The 25,498-nt window shown below is 39.0% G+C and overlaps 1 protein-coding gene and 1 long non-coding RNA gene across 3 annotated transcripts in view; one reads left to right on the top strand and one right to left on the bottom strand.

The window, feature by feature from the left end:
* The window catches only part of wscd1b (WSC domain sialate O sulfotransferase 1b), a 33,763-nt gene extending 22,567 nt beyond the window's left edge, over positions 1–11,196 (top strand). The window contains exons 7-9 of the mRNA XM_084730581.1: positions 1,632–1,796; positions 1,905–2,105; positions 10,108–11,196. Of these exons, the coding sequence (XP_084586707.1) occupies positions 1,632–1,796; positions 1,905–2,105; positions 10,108–10,460 (719 nt within the window). The 3' untranslated portion in view covers positions 10,461–11,196. The remainder of the gene's footprint in view (positions 1–1,631; positions 1,797–1,904; positions 2,106–10,107) is intronic.
* LOC146318608 (uncharacterized) overlaps positions 1–25,498 on the bottom strand; it is a 95,059-nt gene that overhangs the window by 68,564 nt on the left and 997 nt on the right. Inside the window, exons 2-3 of one of the 2 annotated variants that reach the window (XR_014771527.1) lie at positions 23,632–23,741; positions 23,208–23,259 (exon numbers count right to left, since the gene is read on the bottom strand). This is a non-coding gene — a long non-coding RNA (uncharacterized LOC146318608). Of the gene's footprint in view, positions 1–22,961; positions 23,260–23,631; positions 23,742–25,498 lie in introns of those variants that run through there. The other variant, XR_014771526.1, reaches the window with a different exon arrangement.

Below are 25,498 nucleotides of genomic sequence, written 5' to 3'. Positions count from 1 at the left end.
CAAAAATACATATTTTTCTCCTTACCTGTAATAATATTTATGCATCTAGATGGTTTTGCTTTCACAAATAAATAAATCACATCCTGGTTAATCCACAGACCTTGTGAGCAGTTTCATATTGAAACTTTTTTCCCTCCACAGAACTGTACCCGACTATTGTTTCACGGTGTAGAAGCAAGTGTCTGCTCATGGACAAGAGGCTACAGCTCAGCCATAATGGTTTACATCCCGCGCTGTACTGAACACGAGCCTCTCGTCCATGAGTAGATGCACGCTTCCTATTAGAGCTGCAGCTTACAATTATTTTCATTGTTGATTAGTCTGTTGTTTATTTTCTTGATTAGTTGTTTGGTTTTATAAAATGTTTGATGTCCTCAAATGTCTTGTTTAGTCTACAACTCAAATATATTCAGTTTAATGCCATAGAACACTCGATCTTAACCTTTTTTCTTATCTTTTCTTTCTTATTTGTATCTAAAGAAAGCTGAGCCCCGCCAGCCCACACACATACACCAGAAGAAATAAGTGATTCATTCCAAAGCTTTACAAAATGAACAGAAATTCAATTGTTTCCATTCATAGAACCTGTATTTTTGATGAAAGTATCTTTTCTAGTATAAGCATAACATTTTTTAATTTCCTTGCAGGCTATCTATCTTTTTAGATGGTTTTGTAAATAGATTTTTGTATAAATTGTGATTTTCATGAACACGTGCAAATCTAATTTTGAGGACCTCAGAGCAGAGCAAGTCTTGGGGACCCCCTGTGATTTCTGGTGCCAACTAAGAGAGGCCTGGAGCCCAGGTTGGAAACCAATGTCATAGAGGATTAAAGAAAATATTCACATTTAGAGCTATAATATTAAAGCAACATAATGCTTTGTAATTATTAACTGTTTCCAACAATGTTTAAACAGAGAGAAATCTCTAACGTATTCAAAGTAACAGAGCATTTCCTCATGCTGTTGCTAGCTAGTCACTATAGATTCTGGGCAGCTGATCTCTAAAACTCCAGCAACTCACACTAAAACAATCTATATGAATAAATATCACCAACAGACCAGATGGAAAATATGTACTTTTGATTTTGGGTGTACTGGGGTAACTGTCCCTTTAAAGCTCCAGTCATGTAAAGCCTTATTCTGATTGGTTCTACAGAGGGAGAAGGGACAATGTAATAATTACCAGACCGTGACTGTATTTTAATCCCTCCCCATTCTGCCATGTCAGTAATTTTTACGGATCACGCACAGCAGTTAAAGTTGCAGCCTCTCCTTCCTCCTGTAAAAATAACCTCCGATAAAACCAGTCTATTCACCGGCACTGTCCATGAATATGGTGTCGTTTCCTTGGAGAAAGAACACTTAGTGCATGATCGAGGACGAAATTGCTCTTGAAAGCAGTGTTCATCCCAAATATAGATCAGATCCAAAGTCTCAGCTCTGGTCCATTTTGTCACTCTTGCAACCATGCTGCAATTTGTGTCACATATGACTCGTTCTGTGATCCTTTTGTTCTGAAAGTGAAGCCATTTTGGGATCTCTGCAGCAACAATTTGTGGTGTATTCTGGCCTGGTACCGTTCTGTTTTATTTTATAACTAAAACTGGCAACAAAAACTCTGTCCTTGTAGACTCCAGGTGCAAAGAGAGGATGTTTCTGCCTCAGAGATCCAGCTCCCTGGTGGCTCTGTCTAGTTTTCCTGGTGCAGGCAACACCTGGGTACGGCACCTGATCGAGCTCGTGACCGGCTACTACACTGGCAGCTTCTATTTCGACGGCACGCTGTACAACAGAGGTGGGGGGGGGGCACCTCAGCACTATTCAAACCAGCATTTGAGTGAGTGCTCTCTGAAATATTGCCTCACTGCTGACCATTATTCATTCATTTATTCATTGGTACCAGGTTTCAAAGGAGAGAAGGACTACTGGAAGAGTGGCCGCAGCATCTGCGTTAAGACCCACGAGAGCGGTCAGAAAGAGATTGAGATGTTCGATTCTGCCATCCTGCTGATTCGAAACCCTTACCGCTCCCTCATGGCTGAGTTCAACCGCAAGTGTGCCGGACATTTAGGACACGCCACAGATGCACAGTGGAAAAGCAAAGGTAATACAGTCCAATCCACACAGACATAATGATAGAGTAGTTTACGGCTCTGCTGAAGAATACTGTAGTTACTGCTGCATTATGTCCTGCTGTTGATGGTACAGTAGACCAGCGGGAAATCTGGGGCAACGGCTGAGTGCAGCATGAAGACGTTCTCATATATTACATGTATTACAGCTCTTATACCATGGTCTGTTACATACATGTGCTCTCTGAAAGCTTTTCTATTGAGCAGTTCACAAACATTAATTCAATCCTACACAGAGATCTCCAACACATTGATTTGTTAAGTCTTCTCAAACAAAAAGCAATGTGGCGCAATTTGAATGCAGCATGTTTAAAGGGTCAGTTCACCCAAATTACAAAACACATTTTCTCATTTACTGTGCCTCCGCTGGGATTTCACCAGGCACACAGTTTTGGTTTTATCTGCCCAAGTTTTAAGACTTCTACCTCAAACACAATGGACTGGAAGTGAAGGGAACTGAATTATAGTGGTGCTCATGGCATTGAAAGATGATATTACAAAAACTGAAGTGAACTTCTCTTTCCACGAACAGATTCACAGTTACTCAGGATCAGAGCTTTTCAAGTTCCACTTGGTTACAGTAACTGTCTGACTGTTGCTGTGGTATTAGTGCTGTGGCAAAGCAATGCAATACTGCAGTCATGTGATGCCTAGTGCAGGGTTGAGCTCATTCCCGCCTTCACTACAATTTTTTTTTTTTTGAGGGGTCGATCTCATCAGCGCATTGATCGATTAACATCTATGGATCAGCGTTGTCACATTCACAAGTCAGGAGCACAACCTCTGATTGGCCAACTCAACCTTAGGCACTTTAGCTGGCTAACAACATGCTAACAACAACAGCAACAACAATTTTCAACATGGGAAAAAGTATAAATAACTACGGAAGACACTCAGTGTCGGATTTATCATGGACTGATTTTAACCACGTCTCCAAGAAGACACAGCACTTCAAGTCTGGATTGCAGAGCTTCTGAAAGGGATATGATTACATAAGAGCCAAAGTTGTAAAGGTACAATGCTAGTGTTAGCTTAGCTTAATATTAGCCTTACCTGCTTAGCTTACTTTGGGGATAACCCTGTCACTGTTTCAGCACTTGAGAAATAACAGAGAAGACTTTTCTTGTTCTTGAGAAGCTGCAGCATTTATTAACCGACGCACTGTAACCTGAACTGTACATTCACTGCCAGACTGACAGCTTAGTGTTCAGTTTAGATTTTTGCTCCGCTATGAGCAGCATCGTCTCTCGTATGCTGCTTCCTCTCCCTCACCTGCACACTACACACTACACACACTTACGTATTGCCCTATTCCTTAAAGGAGCTACACTACGCTAAAGCAGTATGCTTCAGTTAAGTCCAGTAATAGGCAGTAGGCAGTCACAGTAAACTGTCATCTGGCCATAATATGTTGCTTTGTCACCGCGGTAAGATAAAATCTGTACTGCCACGGTCCTATGTGGTAATAGAGTGCTGCAGAGATGACATATGTGCTAACCTGTAAGATATCATCGCTGGTTCCCTCCACAAAAAGCCAGTGGAATTTTTCCTTTGGAAATCTTCACAACACCACTTTCTATGATTTTTTAAGTGTATATGCAATCACCAGAGGAAAAAAGCTAATGCTATGAATGAACTACACCAGAGTCACATGTCTTCAGCTTCACCTTCATTTTTAAAAATGCGAATAAATCTAAAGCCCGTGTTGATCACAGGCCTTACTTCAGATATCGAACCTAAAATCCATTGATTTAGAGACGAAGGAAACAGAAATGCAAATGTGCTGCCTCATTTCTGGGTTTTAGAACTCATTAGCTGGCTGTTCTTCATGATTTAATCTGTCTCATTCCACTAAAAGAGCTATTCATTTCATTTCATTTCTTGATAGCCCAGTTCAGTTGTAGTTCTGGTCATGTGGTATCTACTACCTTTACCCAGTCTCTGCTGGTGCATGGACAGACGCGGGATAGACGTCCATTTTCTTTTTGTTTCTTAGCACTATTATGGATCTTACGTGTTTTGATTTTTGTAAATATTTCCCCTCCTTTCCCTTCTTCCCCGAGAAGCAGAGTATTAACCTGAGAAAAAAATGTCATAAAATAAAATGTCATCTTTTCAATGAGTTCCAACACTATTATAATAAACAACAAATAAAGCAATGCATAAAATCTCATAGTGGTGTTGCAATGCTTTAAGAAACCTGCTGGAATGAGATGTGGTGTTGCGTCAATTCCTGATTGGGGAATACATTGTTTTAATTTTTAAGTTCATAAATCCTTTTGGAGGAGAGATTATTTGTTTTTATCAAAAAATCTTCAGCGAGGATGTGGTCTGTCTCCACAACATACTCCCATTCCTGAATATACATAACACAAACTAATGGAAGTTTAATATTTGATTTAATTGTTAATTTATTAAGTTTAATCATTTGTTAATGGATGAAAAATCTGTATCATTGTTAAGGGACAAAATATCAGACTTTTGGTTGTACATTTAAATTTGGTTTGATTTATTCAGACAGTAAATGAGGCTTGTAAAGTTACATTTAAAGGCTGGCTAACCTGATATATGTAAGCTCTAGCCAAGAATAAGGAGATGTATGCAAGAAAATACATTTTGATGGCTGAACTATAGAAATTAGAACAATATTTTGAGAGGGGTGATAAAGCAGGCCAAATGATTGCCTCCAGACCGAAACAAATGGAGAATAATTCATGACAACAAGGGTTCTCTAATATTTTAACATAATCAAATAAATTTGCCTTTTCAAATATATTATTCAAAACTGTACAGTCTGAATGTAAATGCAGCTGAGAGGAAGTTGATGATTCATCACTTTGTCTGTGTTAAAAGAAATTGAGAGAGAATATGCAGACAGTCACAGTCAGAGATTAAGGCTGCAATCAAGATGTTAGATTCTGTTAAAGCTCTGGGGAGGACAATCACAGTACTGAGTAATGCACTGATCCCCTTCCTCACTTTACCATAGTCAGTCAATGCCACACAGTTCTGCTGTGATTTCTCTGTTGCCAAAACCAGGCAAAGACCATTTGCAGATGAATGATTTGCGTCCACTAAGTTGGTTACATAATGATTATAAAGTGTTTGCAAAGATGCTCGTCCTCAGAGAGAGGTTTCATCTTTAATTCATACAGATCAAGTGGGTTTCATTGCTAGCTGCCTCACCTCTGGTAACACTGACAAGACTTTTTCATATAAATGTCAAGAGCGGTCTAAATTCAGCATCCAGCAGTGGCAATATCGCATTATTACAAAGCTCGACAGTTAGTGTTATACAATATGGGGATATCGTTCCATGGATCTGTGAATTGGTGAACTTGTTTGTTCCGATGCAAAATGAATAGGTGTGAAACCTCACCTGGACCACCTTCTGGAACCAAACAGCTGAACCTTGGTCCAACCAACAGAGGTGGTCTCAGTCTGGATCTGGATCAAACTGTGCCATGGTTCAGTTCTTTCCTAGTGTGAAAATGTTTTTTTGGGATGGTTTGGACTTTTTGACCAGTTACATAAAGTTCTGGCAGGCTATTACCAGAATGGGAAAAAGGAAAGACAACTCAAGAAAAAAAATGAATTGCGGATGCAAAGAAGAGGCAGAGAACATGTTTGATTGTATAGTTCAAATAGTACTAGATAATAATTAGGGGGCCAAGCCCGCGGGGACTGGGGAACGCGGATGCAAGCATACGCGTTTCCCAGTACCAGCGGTGCTGGGAACCCTATTGTTTTTGTTCTGGTTTTTATTATTATTTTCCTCTATTTTTATTCTTCTCCCGATAAAAGTCATACTGCAGGCTAAACCGTGCAAGGTAGAGCGGTGCAATTTGGAGGGCTGGCCCACACCCCCGCACGTACCTCAGACACAAAAAACTGCACACGTCCGCCTGCAGGGGGCGCTATAAGCAAGGACAACGCGTTTTGGCCTATAACTCCCACACCATATGTCGCACATTTAAAAACCTTATATCCCCATATTCCTTGAATGGTTCTGAGTCACTTTGTAATTGGCCACGCCCACTTCCGCCTAAATAATTTTTTCGCAAAATCACGAAACCTGGCAAACCTGCTTTTTCGAACTCCTCCTAGGGATTTTGTCTGATCTGCACGAAAATTGGCACGGACACTCTTCTGCTGCTCATGAGCTAAAGTTATCAAAAGATTTTTTTTGGTTTGAAAATTCCGCGAATTATTAACAAACAAATTTCCGTAGCTAGCCGTAAAAATGGAAAATCTTGCATATCTCGGTCAAAGTAAATGCTATCGACACCAAATCAGAGGTCCTTGGTTGGCATGAGACTGGGAGCCTATGAGCTGAATTTGGCGAATGTTGGCCCATAGGGGGCGCTAGAGATATGGGAAGTTTATATCTCTAGAACGGCTGCACCGATTTTTACGAAATTTGGTCCGTACGATGTAGGGCCGGTCCTGAGGCAATATCTTCAAGGGGGTCATGACAGGTCAATGTGGGCGGGGCTTATTACAAGATAAACAAAAAAAATTAATTTCTGCCAAAGTATAACACTTAGGGCTTTGAAATTTTATGGTTACATGTAGAATAGGACTCAGATCCCGCCTACCGAAAATCGCGTTTGTGCTCCACTAGGGGGCGCTATAACGCATTTTGGCCTATAACTTCCACATTTTAAATGACACGTTGAAAAATCTTATATTTCCGTATTCCCCGAATAGCGCTGGATCTTCTGACGTAGGCCCCGCCCACTTTCGCCGAAAATTCCCGTCGCTAAGTCGCCGCGTGTCCGAAACCTACTTTTTCGAACTCCTCCTACAGTTTAAGCGCTATCTGCGCCAAACTTTGCACATACGATGTCTAGACGTGTCTGATCTAAAGTTATCAAAAGAATTGTTGCACGACAAAAAATGCGCTAATTATAACCGAACAATTTTTTGGCTAGCTTAAAAAACACATGTTGTGTCATATTTCGGTCAAACTACAGTCTTTTGACTTCAAACTTAACACGGTGGTTCCAGAGGTCATCCGCAGACTCTGTGCCAAATTTGGTACGGATCGGCCGATAGGGGGCGCTACAAACCCAAAAACATCAAGTTGCTCAGATTTGTATTAAATTCGCTGTGCATGATGTGGGTTCCCTCCATTTTTGCCTATAACTTTCACATTTTAAATGAGACGTTGAAAAATCTCCCATTGACTTGTTCCCTGAAAAGCGCTGGATTTTCTGACGTAGGCCACGCCCACTTTTGCCTCAAATTGCCGTCGCTAAGTCACCACATGTCCAAAACCTACTTTTTCGAACTCCTCCTACAGTTTAAGCGCGATCTGCGCCAAACTTTGCACATACGATGTCTAAACGTGTCTGACGAAAAGTTATCAAAAGAATTGTTGCACACCAAAATATGCGCTAATTATAACCGAACGATTTTTTTGGCTAGCTCAAAAAACGCATGTTGTGTCATATTTAGGTCAAACTAAAGTCTTTTGACTTCAAACTTAACCCGGTGGTTCCAGAGGGCATCCACAGACGCTGTGCCAAATTTGGTGCGGATCGGCCAATAGGGGGCGCTACAAACCCAAAAACATCAGGTTTCCCAAAAGTTGCTCGGAGTCGTCCTAAATTCGCTGCGCATGATGTGGGTTCCCTCCTGAGGCCGACCGCAAAGTTACCTAATGATTGGTCATGAATACCGCAGCTCGGACGACGGCACGCGTCCCCGCGATCGCCCCGAGCCCCGCGTCCCTCGGGGCCCACGGCCGTGGGTTCCGAGGGCCGCGGGGAACGGCTCGCGCGGGGAGGCTTGGCCCCCGTTCATAACTGCTTGCAGTTCTAGTTAATTTATATTTTTGTCTATTCCACAATATGCATTATATAACTTGATATACACTTTTTCACTAAAATTAACATACAGTAAATTCGCAAATGGTGCAAATATACCATGATCTTATAGTAGGGCTGGACAACATGGACGAAATCAAATATCACAATATTATGACCAAATATCTCGATACTGATATCGGAACACTACTGTAGAGATTACAACTAGTGCTTTCACAAAATATTAACAAAGTGAGATTTTACTTTACTGTAATGCTAATGATGATTTATAGTTTCATATCACGTTGTTGATATAATATCTTTATATCACCCTGCCCTAGTGGACATTAATGGGTTAATTATAATTTATAGAAAAAAAAAAGTTGAAAGTATTTCTTGAAGTCTATAATGTTGATCCTGAGCTAGATTTAAAATCTGAGAATAACCATTTGATGAGTCTGTTTGTGCAGATGTTATTTAGCAGCAACAAAGAGAACAGAGCCACCGCAACACAGAGACGTGTGTCCCTTTGTGAGGAGAGACATGATGTCAAGAATACTTGTACAAACTAATTCAGCACTAAAATCTGCAACAGCTGCTTTTCTTCTTAAGTTGAGATTTTTTTTACAGTTTGGTTGAGACTGTTATATTTCAAATGATTATTATTATTAGTATTCAAAATATCAAGGACATTTGGATATAATGAATTAAGAAAAAAAGAAACTTCATAAACTTCAGATTTAAAATTTGACAGAACAATTTGATTCAGAATCTATTCTTGATTGAATGAACAGAATGAAACATGTGAAACATATGAAACATAATTGGCAACTAAAGGGTCGCCACCCTTTTTATTTTAAAAAGTTAACTGCATTAATTGATTAATTAAATACTTTAAAAACATTGTACAGTTTTCTGTAATGAAATGATGGAGAGGTGGAATGCTTTGCTGTGTTAACGTTGTGTCTCCAGCAGTGGCGAGCAGTGTCTCTGCCGCCCCGTTGCCTCCTTGAAAGCCATTGATGTCCAAGACGCAGGGCAGGCGCAGGGTTTTTGAGGTGAAACAGACTGAACAAGAAAGGGATTTTCTTCATCTTGGTTTAAGTTGGTTGAAGTTGTTAAATGCTGCAGTGTGTCCCGCAGCTGACAGGATCATGTCCAAACCTTTTTTTTTTACTGGAGTGGCTCGTGTGAGGTACAGACTTATGCAGGGATGGCATGAGGTACATGTTAGCATGTGTGCACATGTACGCCTATGTTGTAAAATGAGCCATAAAGTAAAAAAGTTAAAAGTGGGCCACATACAAAAAAAACCCAAAAAAACAATTTAAAATTGGGTTGCAAATTTTGTGAATTGTCCATAACCATTAGTTGAAAAACCTAACAATCAATCAATTAATCATTAATAATTAATGAGATACAAAATGCACCTTTCCCCCCTCATTTTAAGTTGAAATTTAAGTTTTCTTATTCAACTAATGCCCCTGCTGGACAAAACATGCTGTAAATGGGTCCAGGTGCTGCATCGCCCCTGCAGCTGAGTTCCATTTTGCTCTGTCAACATATTGTTAATAAACATTTAGAAAATCAATTTTTGACATCAATTCAGAATCTTCCAAGTCAGCATCACAAAGCAAATATGTAGTAACAAAAACACTCCCCAGCAGACTTTTTATACATTTCATTTTCCTTTTGTTTTTTTTTTTCACTTTAATTTGATTTGCAGCTTTGCTCTTTTCCTTTTCATTTTTGTTATTTGGAAATGTTTAGTTTTACTATATTTTTATTGGTTGCAGTCTTAGTTTCAGGTTTATTTTTTTATTATAATATGGGGAGTCAGTGGAAAGACTTAAGAAGTTGGGTTAGCAGTTAATGTTTTACAATAAAAACACAACACCAGGTAATTGATTCCCAGATCTGTACACACCCCAGTCTCAACAAACGTGTGCCTCAATACCTCCTTTTTCTGTCTGTGACCAAACTATTTTATATTTTTTATACAAGTACACAGTATTGTTTAAATTTTTTTAAACTAGTTTTAGTTTTTAGCTTAGCATTAGTTAACAATAATAACCTTTTTTTCCACAGATCTAAAAATTATATTCACATATGCCTGATGAAACTAGCTGTCTACATGATCAATTTTCCTCTTTTTCTCCTGCAGAATGGCCAGAATTTGTCTCCAGCTACGCCCCCTGGTGGGCATCCCATGCTCTGAGCTGGCTGAAGTTTGGACGGCGCCTGCTGGTGGTGCATTATGAGGAGCTGCAGAGGGCTCTTCTCCCACAGCTGCGTCTCATCACGTCCTTCTTAAACGTCACTATGACAGAGGAGAGGCTGCTTTGTGCCCAGAGCAACCAGGACGGGCATTTCAAACGCTCGGGGGCCAAGCGGCCCTCCTTTGACCCCTTCACCAGTGACATGAGACAGATGATTGACCCCCTCATTCACACTGTTGACCAGGCACTGCAAAGCAGGAACTTTAGCAGACTTCCACAGGAATACTTCCCCAGATGATGATGTGAAAAGGTCATACACGTAGTCCTTTAAATAACTGGTCCAGAGAGAGGGGTTCTTCACAGAGCCTCTATGGGGAGCAGACACATGCTGGTTGATGTAAGTGGACCACCTGACTCTTTGATAAGCCAGACGCACTGTGAATGGCTGCAGAGTCACGGAAACATACTGCAGGTCACTGGAGAAAACATGACAATTCAATGTGCAGTCCACCGGTGAACAGTGATGAAAGCCTCGGGGCAGGGGATGCCTCTCTGAGAGCTCCAGATATGACGAATACTCCAAGAGGATTTGACATGATTTGTTGGCCTGCAGAGTTGGGATTATCTAGCAAAGTGCCCGACTGCACAAATATGAGTGTGTAAATCCAGGATGGACTCATTTTGGTTGAGGAGGGTTTTTCTGTGGCTTTATAATTTCACTTTAGTACATATATTGTGTTTTTAGCATACAGTAAACCCATCTCAATAAAAATTACAAGTCATACTAACATAGATGAAACCACAGCGTTAGTACTACCCCGATTCTGCTGGATTTCTGTGGGAATCTGCTGGTTTCTGCAGGTTTGCAATCATGATGGATAAAAGCCTCAAAGCTGCTTCATGTGGCTGGAAGGACTCGACGAGTTTTACTGCACATGAACTCAGAAATATGTTTTATGCTTTATGCTTTAAACTGTAAATGAAATCCAGCTCTTTCTATGAGTATTTTATTTCATTAAATGCATTCAATTGTTTACACTCGCACTGATTGAAATGTTTTTCACTTTAATTGACTGAGGTGATGCACTGTATCACCGGGTTTGTGTATTTAGGTGTTAGGCCTTCAGACTGATGCAGTTTGTAAAACACGTCCAATGCAAAGGTGGTATTCAGAGGGTTTGTGTACCAGTGTGCAGTCTGTAAGCACAAACACAGGATAAAAGAAAGCAAACACTCACTGCACAAATCTGAACATAAGAACCCTGTTCTCACTTGTTCAGATATTGTGTATGAGCAGATCTACCACTTATATCATTTCTGATATAGACTAGAAGAAAAGCGCCACCTGGTGGCTGAACTGCAGACAAATTTTAGACTGAGGTTTGTACACTTCATTTTACTATATTTATATATTTTGTGTTAGACATGGTAACAGTATTTTTGTGGAAATGATCACGATATGTGTCTACACACGACAGAATCAAAATTTTTGATTTGACATATTTAACATTATCATAAAGAAAATAAGAAAATAAATTCATTTGGCATTGTAAATCTTAGACTTACAATGGATCAAAGTACATATTATGGAAATTTAAGTTGTTTTTGATCCAGTCAGACCAAACATTTGATATTACTAGTTTTTGAGATACAGCCATTTCTGTATCATACTATATTTAGTCTCACTTATTTGTCATTTTTCACAAAGACACTAGTGGAAATACAACTAATGACTATAGTAAGGATGTTAAGAAAAACTAGCTCAACTATTATTTTAAGTGCTGCAAGTGGACATTAATGAGTTAGTTGTACTTCTTAGAAAAAATATTATTTCTTCAATTTTATAATGTGACCCCACTTAAGCACCCGTATTTTATTTAAATAGCTAGATTAAAAAAATCTCAGGATAACCTCGGAAATTTTAGGTGTCTGTGCGGATGTAATATTAAGCAACAACAAAGAAACACTACAACACGGAGATGTGTGTCTCTGTGTGAGGGACAGCTGTATAAACTTATTAAGTACAGCAAGTCTCCTCCTAAGCTTAACAAAGGCTCTCTTTGTTTTCTTGTTTCAGATTTTATTTTACAAAATATCAAGGACATTCGAACATAATGAAGTCCAAGAAAACCTCATAAATTCTGGTTTTAAAATTTACAATGCAGATAAATGAATAACTCTCAAGTAGTACTTTAAGTGCTACAAAGGAAATTATAAAACTCCACAGTGGACATTAATGGGTTATTTATACTTCATAAAGCAAAGTATTAGTTCTTTAATTCAATAAGGTTGTTAGCATGTTTAAGCACTAATATTTTAATTTAATAGCTAGACTGAAAACCTTGGCACAACCTAAAACATCTGTATGTGCAGATGTTATTTAGCAACAACAAAGAGAGCAGAGCCACTGCAACACACAACACAATGTCAAGAACACTTGTACAAACTTATTCAGTGCATCAGACTGCAACAAATGCTTTCTTTGTCATTTCTTTGTCATTTTTACATTTTATTTGAGACTGTTTCGTTGTAACAGCTTTTATTATTCAAATTATCAAGGACACTAGAATACAATGAATTTAAAGAAAACATGATAAACTCTGGTTTTAAAATGTTAAATGTAATTAAAACCCTTCTGACAGTGTCAACAAAACTGAACAGTAAAGTTTCACAACACTGTTACACTGGGCTCTTGTGTCCACCCACTGTCACAGGTGAGATTACAGCTACAAGCCCACAAGGTTCAAGTCCTTCCTGAGCTACAAGTACTGAGATTGAATGTCACACCTAAATCCAATCGCTAGAACCAGTCTCAGACTCTGGATTTATTAGCTGGTTCACATCCCTGCTGTGAGCTACATGCTTATAACACAGAAGCTTGCATGCTTGTCTCTCTTGCACACCTGTCAGCAACATCTGAAACAGAGCGCTGACTCTTATCATTTGAATGCAAAGAGGGGGAAAAATTGGGGGCGGTGTTTTATCTTGCAAATCCATTCTGTTCTCATGGTGATGATTTTATGAAATCAAAAGGTCGAGCGTCCACATAAAGGACGGTGGAAACAGTGCTGTTAGCTCTTCTGGCTGACAGGGTGACGTGGTTGTTACCAGTGCTTTTTATGATTTCATGAATTCTCTTGTCAAGAACAGATTCATGTAGGAGGGCAGTATCATCCTGAAATGTTTTACCTTTATCAAACACTTTGCTCATTACAGCTACAAAACCAACCTCAGCCTCAGAAACTACTGTGGAGTTTAACCAATATTCTACTCACAACAAAAACTAAGAGTTTATTAACACCTAGCTCATTTAGGACCAGTTCTTTTTTTTTTTTTTTTGTCAAACCTGGAGCGTTTCACCCCCAGGTTCAGTTCATTTGGCCATATGTGAACTGGAGCAGTATTTTCACAATCAGAACACAATCGACCCTACCATCTGAAACACCTGCCACACACATTACCTATAAATAATCACATAAAGTTTACCAGATGTGCCGTCTAAAAAGTTATTCTTGTGCAAGTGTGTGGTGGTGCTAATAAGATGCATCAGGGAATTGTTCTCTAGTCACAACCTGAATACTCTCTGGAACTGGATATTTTGTTCATTAATGAACGCTGGTTGTATCAACCGCAAATAAGCACAAAAATCTGATGCATGCTTCTATAATGAAGAGGAAGTGACGGGATGAGGAGGAAGCATTTTCAGATCAATCTTCAAGGTAAATTCTGACCAATAAGAAAACAGCTTGCGTGTACAACTTTACTTTTTTGCACTCTAACAATCTAAGGGGCAAACACAACAAATGATCAAAAATCCACAGGGAATTATCAGCTGACTCTGCAGACAGCTACACTGTTTTGGTTCAGTCTCACTTCTCTCATCAGTGTTGTTTCCAGACGCACGGGAAACAGCTTGGGGTTTTTTGGTGCTTTGATAAATCCAGTGTAAACTATCTGCTCAGCACCTAATTTTAAACAGACTACAATAGCAACAATTTGGTCAACTCAGTAGAGTATTGCAGCTCGAGAGCCAGAGTTGGTGAAGACCAAAACAGAGCAAAAGAGAATGAATACTGGACTTAGATTCAACAGGTGAGAAGAAACATGATCATTTTGCTCCATATCTGCTGTGTCAAAAGGCTCCTGTTTGCTATTGTGTCCGCTATATCAGCTAACATTTCCAAAAGTCATGTGTCAGTGCTTATAGCTTGTTGTGTTGCTCAAACTGGCCACAAAATAGAAAATTAGTCTGGCCGCACCTACATCTGCAGAGATCCCACCCTCCACCTGTACCTTCATATTTTTTATTTTTTGCTATGCTTCGGACATTTTACCAACTAAAGACTCAATCCTCAACTATCTTTCAGGAGCATTTACTAACAGCAACTGACAAATCCTTGGGTTGCTGTATACACTGGCAATCTTTTAGTTAGAAATGAAATAAATGTCTTTCAAAAAGAAACGACAAACATCCTGACGTGATCAGATGCCAAGGCTGAAAGTATTTCACTGAAAGCTGGTTGACAAGCATGCGGGCTCATCATGCTGATTGTGTTTAACAGTTGTGTTATTCCCAGAGGGTCGAATGAGTTTGAGACTAAGCTTAATTAGTGAAGCAGTGCCATAAGGCCTCACAGTCAGGTGTCTGTCATAAACAGTGAATGGACTGACAGCTAGACTGGGTTATATTAAGACACCCGACACCATCTGCTTCAAAAATATGTGATGTCAAAAGTGATGTCTTTACTGGCTTTTTCTCCTGTTGATTTGCAGTTATGAAAAATGAATTAAACATGCAGAAAAAAAGGAGAATGTACATTTTACTACAAGGATAAAGTTCTAGTAGCAGAGACCAGAGAAAGGCAGAGAAGAGGAGAATGTAGCCAGACTGCAGATAATGTTCAGGCCAGCTGAGCGAGCCTCCTCCTCTCCCTCCTGTCACATGGACAGGAGTCAAGCTTGTTACTTGAGCAGCACAGACAGTGAGATGAGCCAGTCCTGACAGCTCGGGAGGAATCTCAAAGGACACACAATGTCAATATCAGTAAGGCTTCAGTCCAATCACAAGAGGAGAATAAAGAGGGAGGAGGAGGACTGTGCAATTTTCAGGTACTTACATTAATTGAATGTGTACACTTTATGCTTCTTAAAACCTGTGCTTGATTATTATCTATTCCACTGCATTCATCTGACAATTACTTATTACTTGCATTGCAGATAATGATTTTACATAAGAAATACATGATTAGTTTATATCAGGGGTTCTCAAAGTTTTGATGTCTGAGTGACAATTTAAAGAGTCAGCATATGATTGAAGGCTCCGCACGAAAATCCATAAACTTGTCACAGGATTTGTAATTGGTCTCATAATGGTGTTTAACGTGAAATTTCCTTGAATCCAGCTGTTAGCAGATAAGGCAGATCATTTTATCTGTCCCCCAAGGTCTGACAAAGTTGAGAAAGAGTTGATTGATTTTTCCTGAACCCTCCTTTTCTACTCAATCATAGAATGTCTTTTCTGTGGTGGCTTTTTCATCTCACTCCTATATTTAACTGCACAGACCTCCACTGAAATCACTAACACATATTTCTTATGATAGTCCAAGGTGTCGCCATAGGCACAGGCAGTAACTGTTTTTTCATATCTTCATTCCATTTTACCAGTCTACACAGTATTACAGCAGTATTTGTATAAAACAGCTCAAGTCGACTGTATTCCATTGTACTGTAGTGCTTCCTCGACATACAGGATCTGATCATCACAGCAATGCTATTTCAGCAGTTGGGAAACAACACACACATAACCTGTGCTTCGGTCTTGAGAAGCTGCAGCTTCTGTTCACCGACACTCCAACCTACACTGTACATTTACTGCCAGACTGACAACTTCATTGCTCAACTTCTCACTCCACTCAGTGCACATTCACTGCCTCTCTCTGCCACCACAGACAGTTATTACCCTGCTACTTAGCCCTCTCTCATGTTTGCTTACACACACACTCACAGCACTATTATGACCAATCAATAGTCTGCAGTGGTTGCTGGCTTCTAAATCCAAAATACTTCAAAACCAGGGCAGAAGCATTTTTCTTTTTACTAGTTAGTCCTGATACTTTATCCTGCTGATGCCATGTTTCTCAGCTCAGCTGCCCTGCTCCGTCCATCTGTAGAGAGACTGACCTCTTGTGGCCCATGCAGCACACTACAATACTTCTCCTCAATACATCATCTTAGTATCAGTTCAATAAAACAGGAGTGTCTGTATTTATGACAACACTGAAAATCCATCTGGATTTCTTAATGCCCTGGTATACCATAACACCTTTATACACTGCAAGCATATGTCACTAGTTCACTAGTTGCTATGCAGCCAGTGGCTTTCTACAATTCATCATTCCTTGGTAGAAGGTCACACTATCACAGTATGTTAAATGTATGCTATTGAAAGTGAAAGTATTGAAATGAGCTGCAAATATATGTTACATTTGGTGGCCTCACAAGATGTTTCTAAAGACCGCCACTGGCTCACCAAGCTGTTCTTAGAAATTTGGTTTAAATGATACATAGTTAGAAATTAAATTGCCCAACAGTAGCCTATACAAAGTACTTCAAATAGCCTAGCCTAGCATAGCATAGCCTACTAAAAGAATAGTTCATCCAAAAATGTATATTCAGTCATTCTCTAGTCACCCTCATGTCTTTAATCCACAAAAGACTGCTGCAGTTTCACAGCGTTGCAGAATATCCTAAATAATGTGATGTGAATGGTGACCAGTTTTCAAACAGAAAAAAACAACTGAAAAAAAAAACAAAAAAAACATAAAGTGCCTCCATACTGCTCATCCGAAGTAATCCAAGTCCCAACATGCTGTTAACTAGTGCTTGTACACCATCACACCACACACACTCAGTTCAGATGGTGAATGTGGCTCCATGCTAAGGATCTACAGTGCAGATTCAGACTAAAAACATGGTGTAAATGACGTCTTTCAAGTCAACTTGGCATGCTGGGGCTTCAGGAGACTTGGATTACAAGCAGGATGGAGTTTTTATGTTGTTGTTTTTTCGGTTGTTTTTTCCATTTGAAAACTGGTCACCATTCACTTCCATTCTTTGGGAGATTCTGCAATGCTGTTTTCCTGTGAAACCGAAGTGGTGCTTCAAGGACTATAAAAATAAACCTAAACTGGCATAAGTTTGAGTAGATAATGACTCAAGTTTCATTTTTTGGTGAACTATCCCTTTAACGCACCAGTAATAATGTTACTATATATTATAGAACATTAAAGCCTACTATACTGTAACACTCTGAAAAGGACCATTCTGCAAAATAAGCACCTTTACTTTTGGTATTTGCTGATAATACTCTGGTTATTGTTAGCTCCGATCAATTAATCAAAATATCGTAAATTTGTAAAATGGCAAAGTGTAATATCCAAATTGCAGAAGTTGCAAATTTTGATTAAGGTAAAAATGTGTCTTAACATGTGATTATAAATAAAGCACTGTAATGCTTCAAATAAAATATATGGGCTGAGCAACACCACAGACAATATTATTGAAATATGAAGAAGTACAACTGAGTATATGACATATTCTATCTCTGGTGCTGCTTTTCAAACAGTAGTGTGTACTAGGTGACAGTGCCACCCTGTGATAAAGCCTGGTATGTTGTGTTACCAAAATAGCATACTGACCTCAGTCCTTAACAAGCACCCACACAGTTCAGACAGACACATGTTGTTTTCCTCATTTGCAGCCTCTCTGCTCTTATCAGTGTGTTATGAAACAGTGAGGATGCTGCCACAGCCAGTCAATTTAGCAAGGGAAAAACATACACTGCACATAATAAGATACACGCCTTCAATATTTCAGGAAATATTCAATAGACTGTCAAGAGCAGTGATAGGTGATGTGTTAGCATCTTCAAATATAGATGCATTTTTTACATTTCAGTTTCTGACTGATGAGGACAAACTGTGGATGAACCCATCTGCGTCTATCATTTCAGACAGGCTGTCATAACTACTATATCACAGTACATTAAGGTCCCAAACAATATCATGAATTTTGTTTTAAGTAGTGTTTCATTCAATCTACACAAGTACACTATTATGCTGTTCATTTAGTTCTTATTTATCACTTGGTCATTTATTTTCTATGTCTGTGTTTTCCTCCAAGTCAAAGCCAGAGAACAGAGTCAGAGTGACGTCAGAGTAGTCAGACAGGACGATAATTAGGCCAATTCAGAACTGTTTCCTGACACCCAATTAGTTCAGATTTTGTTCCACAGAGCTCAGTTTGACCTGCAGCCTCAGTGCTTTTTCCTGCTTTTACGTAAACAGTGTGCGTTACGCAGTGTATTAGTCATCCTGTCCTTCACGTGAGATTAGGTGGACAGTGATGCCTAAACTGAACATTGTTGAATTAATACTCCGAAATGAGAGACTGAGTGAGGGTTCACGCTGTCCTCCAGAGTGAGCCGAGGGTCCTCCGCTCGCAGGAAATCAGGCTGAGTGCATGCTGGGAGAAAGCAGATAACAGCTGCTGACGCCTCTAATGAGAAGTAGATGGTATTTGGAATCAGTCCGTCAGGCTGGACTAATGGTAGTCCCACTGTTTCTCACTTGGAGAGATCCATTTAGACAATAACTTTTGTAGAAAGCGTCAATATTTCACCACGACCAAAACTCGCAGCGCACAGTCATGATAACACAGATTATAAAACCCACAACAACAACAACCATCACCCAAACCATGGATAATGAGCGAGGGGAAAAGCCTGGAAGCTGCTGGCGTGAATATGATTTCTCACAGCTGTTAACATTAAGAGGATGACTGCAATAACTGAGGAATCTGTGTGATAATTAACTTAAAAAATGAAATGCAGACTTAAAATTTTACCTTGTTTGCAGACTAGAATGTGATTTGATCTGGATAGTTACAGATTAAACTAATTATTTGAGTGGAGTTTGGCCCCAATGACACCACATCAGCAGGCTTGTGTTTTTAGCTGGTACATGTTGTACATTATATTTGCAGTTTGTGAGTACGGAGCCAAAATGAAGGCAAATATTTGAATGATATTTTTGTGTGCAGTAATCAGTCATTTAGTCATTGAGCTCTATAAAACGATCCCTGCATTTGAATGCAGAATCTGTGGGCAAGGGGAAAAGAGCTCTGGTTGCCGTTTGTATTAACAAATCACGTTTGAGTGGGCTTTGATTGCCTGCAGGTAAATGCAAATCTCTGAACTCATCGTCTATTTCATCTAATGATAATTTAGCTTTGTATGAGCTTTTTTGTGTGTAAACTGGATATTTTGTACAACAGTCTCTAAACATTTCAATAGAAACTAAGGACCCAGCTTAAATTAGAAACAATTAGAAAGTTGAACCAATCCAAAGTCTTACTGCGGTGCTGACAATGTGCGCTTACTGCTTAGGGGAACAGGGGAGAACATTGTTTCTGGTAAGACAAATCCTTGAAAAAATGTAAGGAGCGTAGGTTTGGTTGTGGCCGTTCTCGCCACCATTCACGCGATTGTGTTGCAATTAGAAAACGCCAGATGACTGGTAGGCAGCAAGATCTCTGGTTGCCTGGTTTTCTCTGTGTTTTATTTCTATTTATGTGAACTAGGTAGGCTGTGAAACTGTACTGCCCTTCTGTGATAAATAGTTGTCGGAATCTGAAACCTGAAACCTGAATCTGAATTGCAAGACTACTTAAATTTGCATCTTAAGTTGCTAATTTGACTGTAAATAATGACCGGTATTCTGATGATGTGCGCTACCTACCGGGATGTGCTACTTAGCGGTTAATAGAGTATTTCAACATGCTAACCATTTTCTTACAGTACAGATGGAGTGAGTAGTGGTGTGATATAAAATGATTCTGTAGAGGGAGGATTATACAGTAAAGGACATTGATCTAAATACGCTACCCCTGAAATCTTGAATAAAGATATTACAGTAGAATAGCAAAATATGCTCCCCATATTCCTGCAGCATACTTATCCCTGTTTGTAATAAAAAAAATAAGAGTCTTTGCTATCGATTTGCATTAGCATCTTCTGACTAGGCAGCATAAATCGACAGAACACTGGCATATGGAAGAGGAAGTCTTGGACCAGATATTCATTATCCGCTGGCTACACCACAATCCCTGAAACACTGGCTGTTGCCCCCAGAAGCTAAATCATCATCAGATGGTAGCACATGGGTTTTGTGATTGTTTAGTCATTGAATCCCAACATGCTGCAACAAAAATCAGGGAGTGTACCTTTTAAAACAGAACACTGCTATTTGAAAACATCTTCACGTGATCTGAACAGCTATTTTACTGTTCTACTTCTGAAGTAACTCTTTGTAAAAGGGTACAAAATGCATGCTCAAACTGGCTGCACAGTTCTATGGAGCATTTGGTCTCGTTCAGCTCACTGTTCTGACTGACTCTCACCGTCTCATATCATAGTTTGCAGTTGCAGCAGGCAGCTTTTAGAGAGACTGATCAAATGCATGGACTCGAAATGGCCTTGTATCCACAACTGGACTGCAAATACATTGCACCAATTTCATTCATATATGAAGTAACTGTGATTTAGGTGCTGTAAGCAATACCTCTTGTCACAGTAGACCACTAACATCTCAGACCAAAACAAATGCACTTAGTTTACACAGTAAGTTAGAAAAAAGACTACATTTAAAAAAAAAGGCTTCTACACTGCCTTTTTCTCCCCTAAAATGTTTTCCATATATTTTAGTGTACTGTTTAGCTGTAATAAGAGAAGTATTGTGACCAGGTGGCCGCCATTTTGGGGCCGGTTTCCAACAGATGCTTCAAAGCTCAGAGCACCAACAATTCATGATACATCTGCGTTAACTCACGCATTAAAATTATCATGACTCATGCATTTGTTAATTATTCATCATATGTTTTGCACCATTATTCTAGTGAAGTGTTACCACTTCTGCTTTCAGTAGTTTGATTCAGGTTTTTTGGTGTATTCAGCTTTTCCAGCATCTCATTCTCGCAACACAAAGGGACATCAGAGTGAATAGTGATCATGTCAGAAGTCACGGTGACATTTCTCAATCAAACTGACTGCAGACTCAAGCACACAAATGAGTCCAGTGTTCACTCGCGGGTGTTTAATCAGACACACTGATCAAACATCACAAAGAGGGAGAGATTAAAGGGCAGGTTGCTCTCTGGTAAATTAATTATACTTTTGAGAGAATGAGATTGTTTGCAATTACTGTATCTTGTGAACTCATTCCAAGGGAAGAAGAAGACACGTCTCTACAGGTCAACTCTTTATTATCGAGATGAATTAGAGCCGATACGATGAATACAGGACTCCTGGTGGACATTCATGTTTAATATGACTAGATTAAATGATCAGAAGATTGATCAGCACCAACCGCTCCTACGGGGACTGAAGAGCTGGAGACAAAACTTCTAACAGAGTAGAAACCCTCTAAACATTGAGCTGCAGCACTGCTTCAACATGCACATGCTTGTAGGACTGGAGTGGTTAGAAGTAGTTCTGATGAAGTGATGTCAGAAAGTAGACACAGTTCTGCTAAATGATCTGGACCATTGTATAAAAGCCAATCAGACCAAAAAAACTGCTGTGAAGTATGTCAAGATTCAGCTATAAAATTATTTTTTCATGTTCTTAGAATTAAGTATAAATGTCATCTACAAATGTTCCTCAGTCTCCCAATTATTTCAGAGAGCTCCAGAAAACTCTTAAATCACTTAAGAAAGAACTGTACAATATGACTGCTGAATAAAAGCTGATAAAATATACAAAGTGTGTCCCAATACCTGTACTCTTGTACAACATGAAAAAATTCATGGCATGAAGACTTTAACATAAATACAATCAAATGTTCACACATTAGGATAATTATTCCAAATGGCCACATGAACATTTTTATCAGGTATAAAATGAAATTAATATCTGTTATAATAGCTAAATTGTAACATCAAACATTTCTCCAGTGTTTGAAAGACCATGAATAATGAAGCATAGAAATGACCAACTGAAATTATGATAAATTGTTGATATTTTTTTTATCATGCTGATGTTTAGCAGGTATAGTGTTTATCATGTTCATCATCTTAGTTGAGCTTGTTAGCATGCTAACATTTGCTCATTAGCACTAAACACATAAGTTACACAAAAGTACAGCTGAGGCTGGTGTAGATGTTACTGCTAGCAAGTATGAATCAAAATATTGGACAAATTAAAATGCTGACCTGATAATGATGCAGGACAGCATGGATATATGGAGTAGATTTTACTGCAATCCTGGCTGACCAACAGGCTAAAAATGAACTATTCACAAACATTTATAAAGCATCCACAGAAGACTGATGCTCAAAATCATGAATCCGTGCTTCTGAAATTCATTTATGACTTTTATGAATAATCTTCCAACTAGGATAGATGATAGATGATTATGGGGGGGAAATATAAACCTCCATCATACATGTTTTAGTACAGGGGTTAGCAACCTTTACTAGCAAAAAGGAAAAAAACAACTATTGTTTTCCTTTTTATTTTGAATTTAGCATCCATAGCTAGCCTACAGACACAATTTAGAGGAAACAGCACAAGGTATTGAGCCATAAACATAGGCTATGGTGTCTCCATGTTTTTTTAAATCTGTGTACAGGCTGTACGAATCACTTTAGGCCTACAATGCTGATAAATGAAAATTAAAATGTTCAAAAAAGAGCTGTTATTCATTTCCATGTAATATTCTGTCGAAGTCACAGGGAGCCACTGGAGAAGCGCAAAAGAGCTGCTCATGGCTCCAGAGCAGCAGGCTGAAGACCCCTGCTTTATTATACTGAAGGATACATCATGATGGATGTACTATGAATGATCAATCATCTTAATCATAACAAGGTGTACATGACACTGTGATGATTGATTTGATGAAGCCATGACACATCACTTTTGGAGGCCTGCTTTTGGCTGATACAGTGCTTGAGGGGGGGCACTGTGAGTAAACATGATTGTAGTCTTTACCTTGCTTGGCTGAGGGTCTCTGCAGTCAGCTCTGAAGAGTCAAACTTAGAAGCTGTGCATAAAGAAGCTAAAAGTCACTCTAGGCAAAGGCCTACTTTTTACAGAAAATTGACGAGTCAACATTTAGGACCATTCTTAAGACCATTTCTAAGAAGTCTGATACAGAATATACTGGCAAAAATGTGCACAAGACCCCAAAAATCAGCTTGTCACTACAAATGTTAGATTAACAGTCTAGTTTAAGTGATATTAAACCTTGTACCGCAGTTTGTAATTTAACCAAACACTGCAGCAAATTCTCTGAGCTCCTTCTTTCTAGTTAAAGCTCTATTTATTAGTTCAGTCACTGGTTGGAAGGTAAACCTGCAGCAGCAGAGTAGTTCTGAAGGAGGTGAAGTATTTCTTCAGGTCTAACCAGTCGTACCTGTAGCAGACGGCAGCCTCCTCTCCACCTCTCCTGGTTCTGACTCCTCTGCCCTTCCCTCTGTCTCCTCTCATCAGCAGGATGTTCAGTATTTTCCATCTGCACCAGCTCTGTGGGTGCATGAAGTTCACACATATCTTAATGAAAATGAATACAGTCCTTTTCAAAAGTACATAAAACAGGACAGACACAGCTATATTACAGTTTCTGTCTTGGCTGGCTGTTCTTCAAATATACGAGGCTCTGTAAAATCTACGATAGCCAACGGCAGAGTCAGAGAGGTTTTAGGACAAACAGAGACAGAGGCTGTTGAGACACGAGGCTGTGTTGTTGGTCGCCACTATTCCCCAGCTACCCGACCTTTCTTTTTATGGTTTCTTTTATGCTGTGAAGATAAATCAGCAGGGGCTACAGGAGAGATAAGCCACAAAAAAGAAGCCTAAACCATAAAACCTTCAGATGTTGACTAGATCCTGGCTGTTGTAGCTTCAAGCATCATCTCCCAGCTGTACTGGTAATATAATACTTTATGATAACATGTCTGGATGGCCACTGAGCTGTAGACTCTTCCTCCTGTGAGCTGGATAGCAGCGCTGTCGTGGTCACTCAGGGATAACAAAAAAAAAAAAAAAAAAAAAAGAGAAGACACTCAAGCCTGATCCTGATCAAATGGAAATATCGTGGCCTTTTACTCCTTTCAGCATCCGACCAGCATGTGTAAAAAGTTAAGATTCTCTGCAAGGATGAGCTGTGCCACACACCGATTTCACAACTGACTTGCTGGAATAATTTATCATTACTGTAAAACTCAATTTAACATCATCCATCCTCACATTCCCACAGAGATTCAGGCTGACTTTTAAAGGTTGTTAGAAGTGACCTCTCTTATAGTGGAGTTACTGAAAGGTCACAAACAAAGTGCTACTCCACACAGTTCCTACAGTGGATTTCCGCAGCATTTGGCTCATTCCCCAAGAAATTAAAGGAATAATTATTCATTTTAATAATGATGACAGTGATGTATAACTCTAGGTTCATCAAACTTGGCACATTCTCCAGTTGCTGTGCAGCAATAGACCTTTTTCGTGGCAGCCATATTGATATGAAATAGTAGGGTAAACACAGGTCTTACCAAGGACAGAGGTTCTCAATTTTTCTTTTTTCTCAGCTAAGGACCCCTTACAAAACAGAAAATATATCAGCAAGCGACTCATGCATGTCCCCTGGAATAATTTAACACAGCCTATTTTTTACAGTTAGTTATATTAAAAAACCCAACAAAAGAGAAATGTATTAGAAGGACATAAGACATATATTAAAAATATCTGCACCATGATAGTAGAGCGAGCCACTTTCCACTACTATTGAGTGATGGATGCTTAACTAGCAGGAGGCAGATATTTATACTGTATATATGCTTATAAACAGTTACAGTTTGTTAGATTAGAAAATAAACTGTTTTTAAATGAAAAAATTAAAATATTATTTAAGTATGAAGCCTTTTGTAAAATTAAATAAATAAATAAATAAATACAGTTTGATATGATTATTTTAAATGACTGAATCTGAAAAATGCCTACTGGAGAACAACTGACCAATGATCAGCATTGGAAGGGTTATTTTAAAAACGTACTCACTAATGCCCTGTTAAAAATGTAATCAGTAACATAATCCAAGTATCACAATATTCAAGTAAACGAAACTTGATTACTTTCCGTTACTTTTGGATTACCTCAAAATGATTAATTCATCAATTAGTCCTGTCACAATCTTGTCATTTGAAAAAAGGTCCAGAATTATATGGAGAATATCCATATTTTGGGGCAAGTCTTACCTGTAACGATTATTTTCATTTTTGGTTAATCAG

This window comes from Lutjanus erythropterus, chromosome 11 (genome assembly GCF_056507025.1).
Source record: "Lutjanus erythropterus isolate fLutEry1 chromosome 11, fLutEry1.hap2, whole genome shotgun sequence".
NCBI lineage: Eukaryota > Metazoa > Chordata > Actinopteri > Lutjaniformes > Lutjanidae > Lutjanus > Lutjanus erythropterus.
Note: the sequence above shows the minus strand (reverse complement) of the source record. Positions and strands in the feature narration are given on the sequence as shown.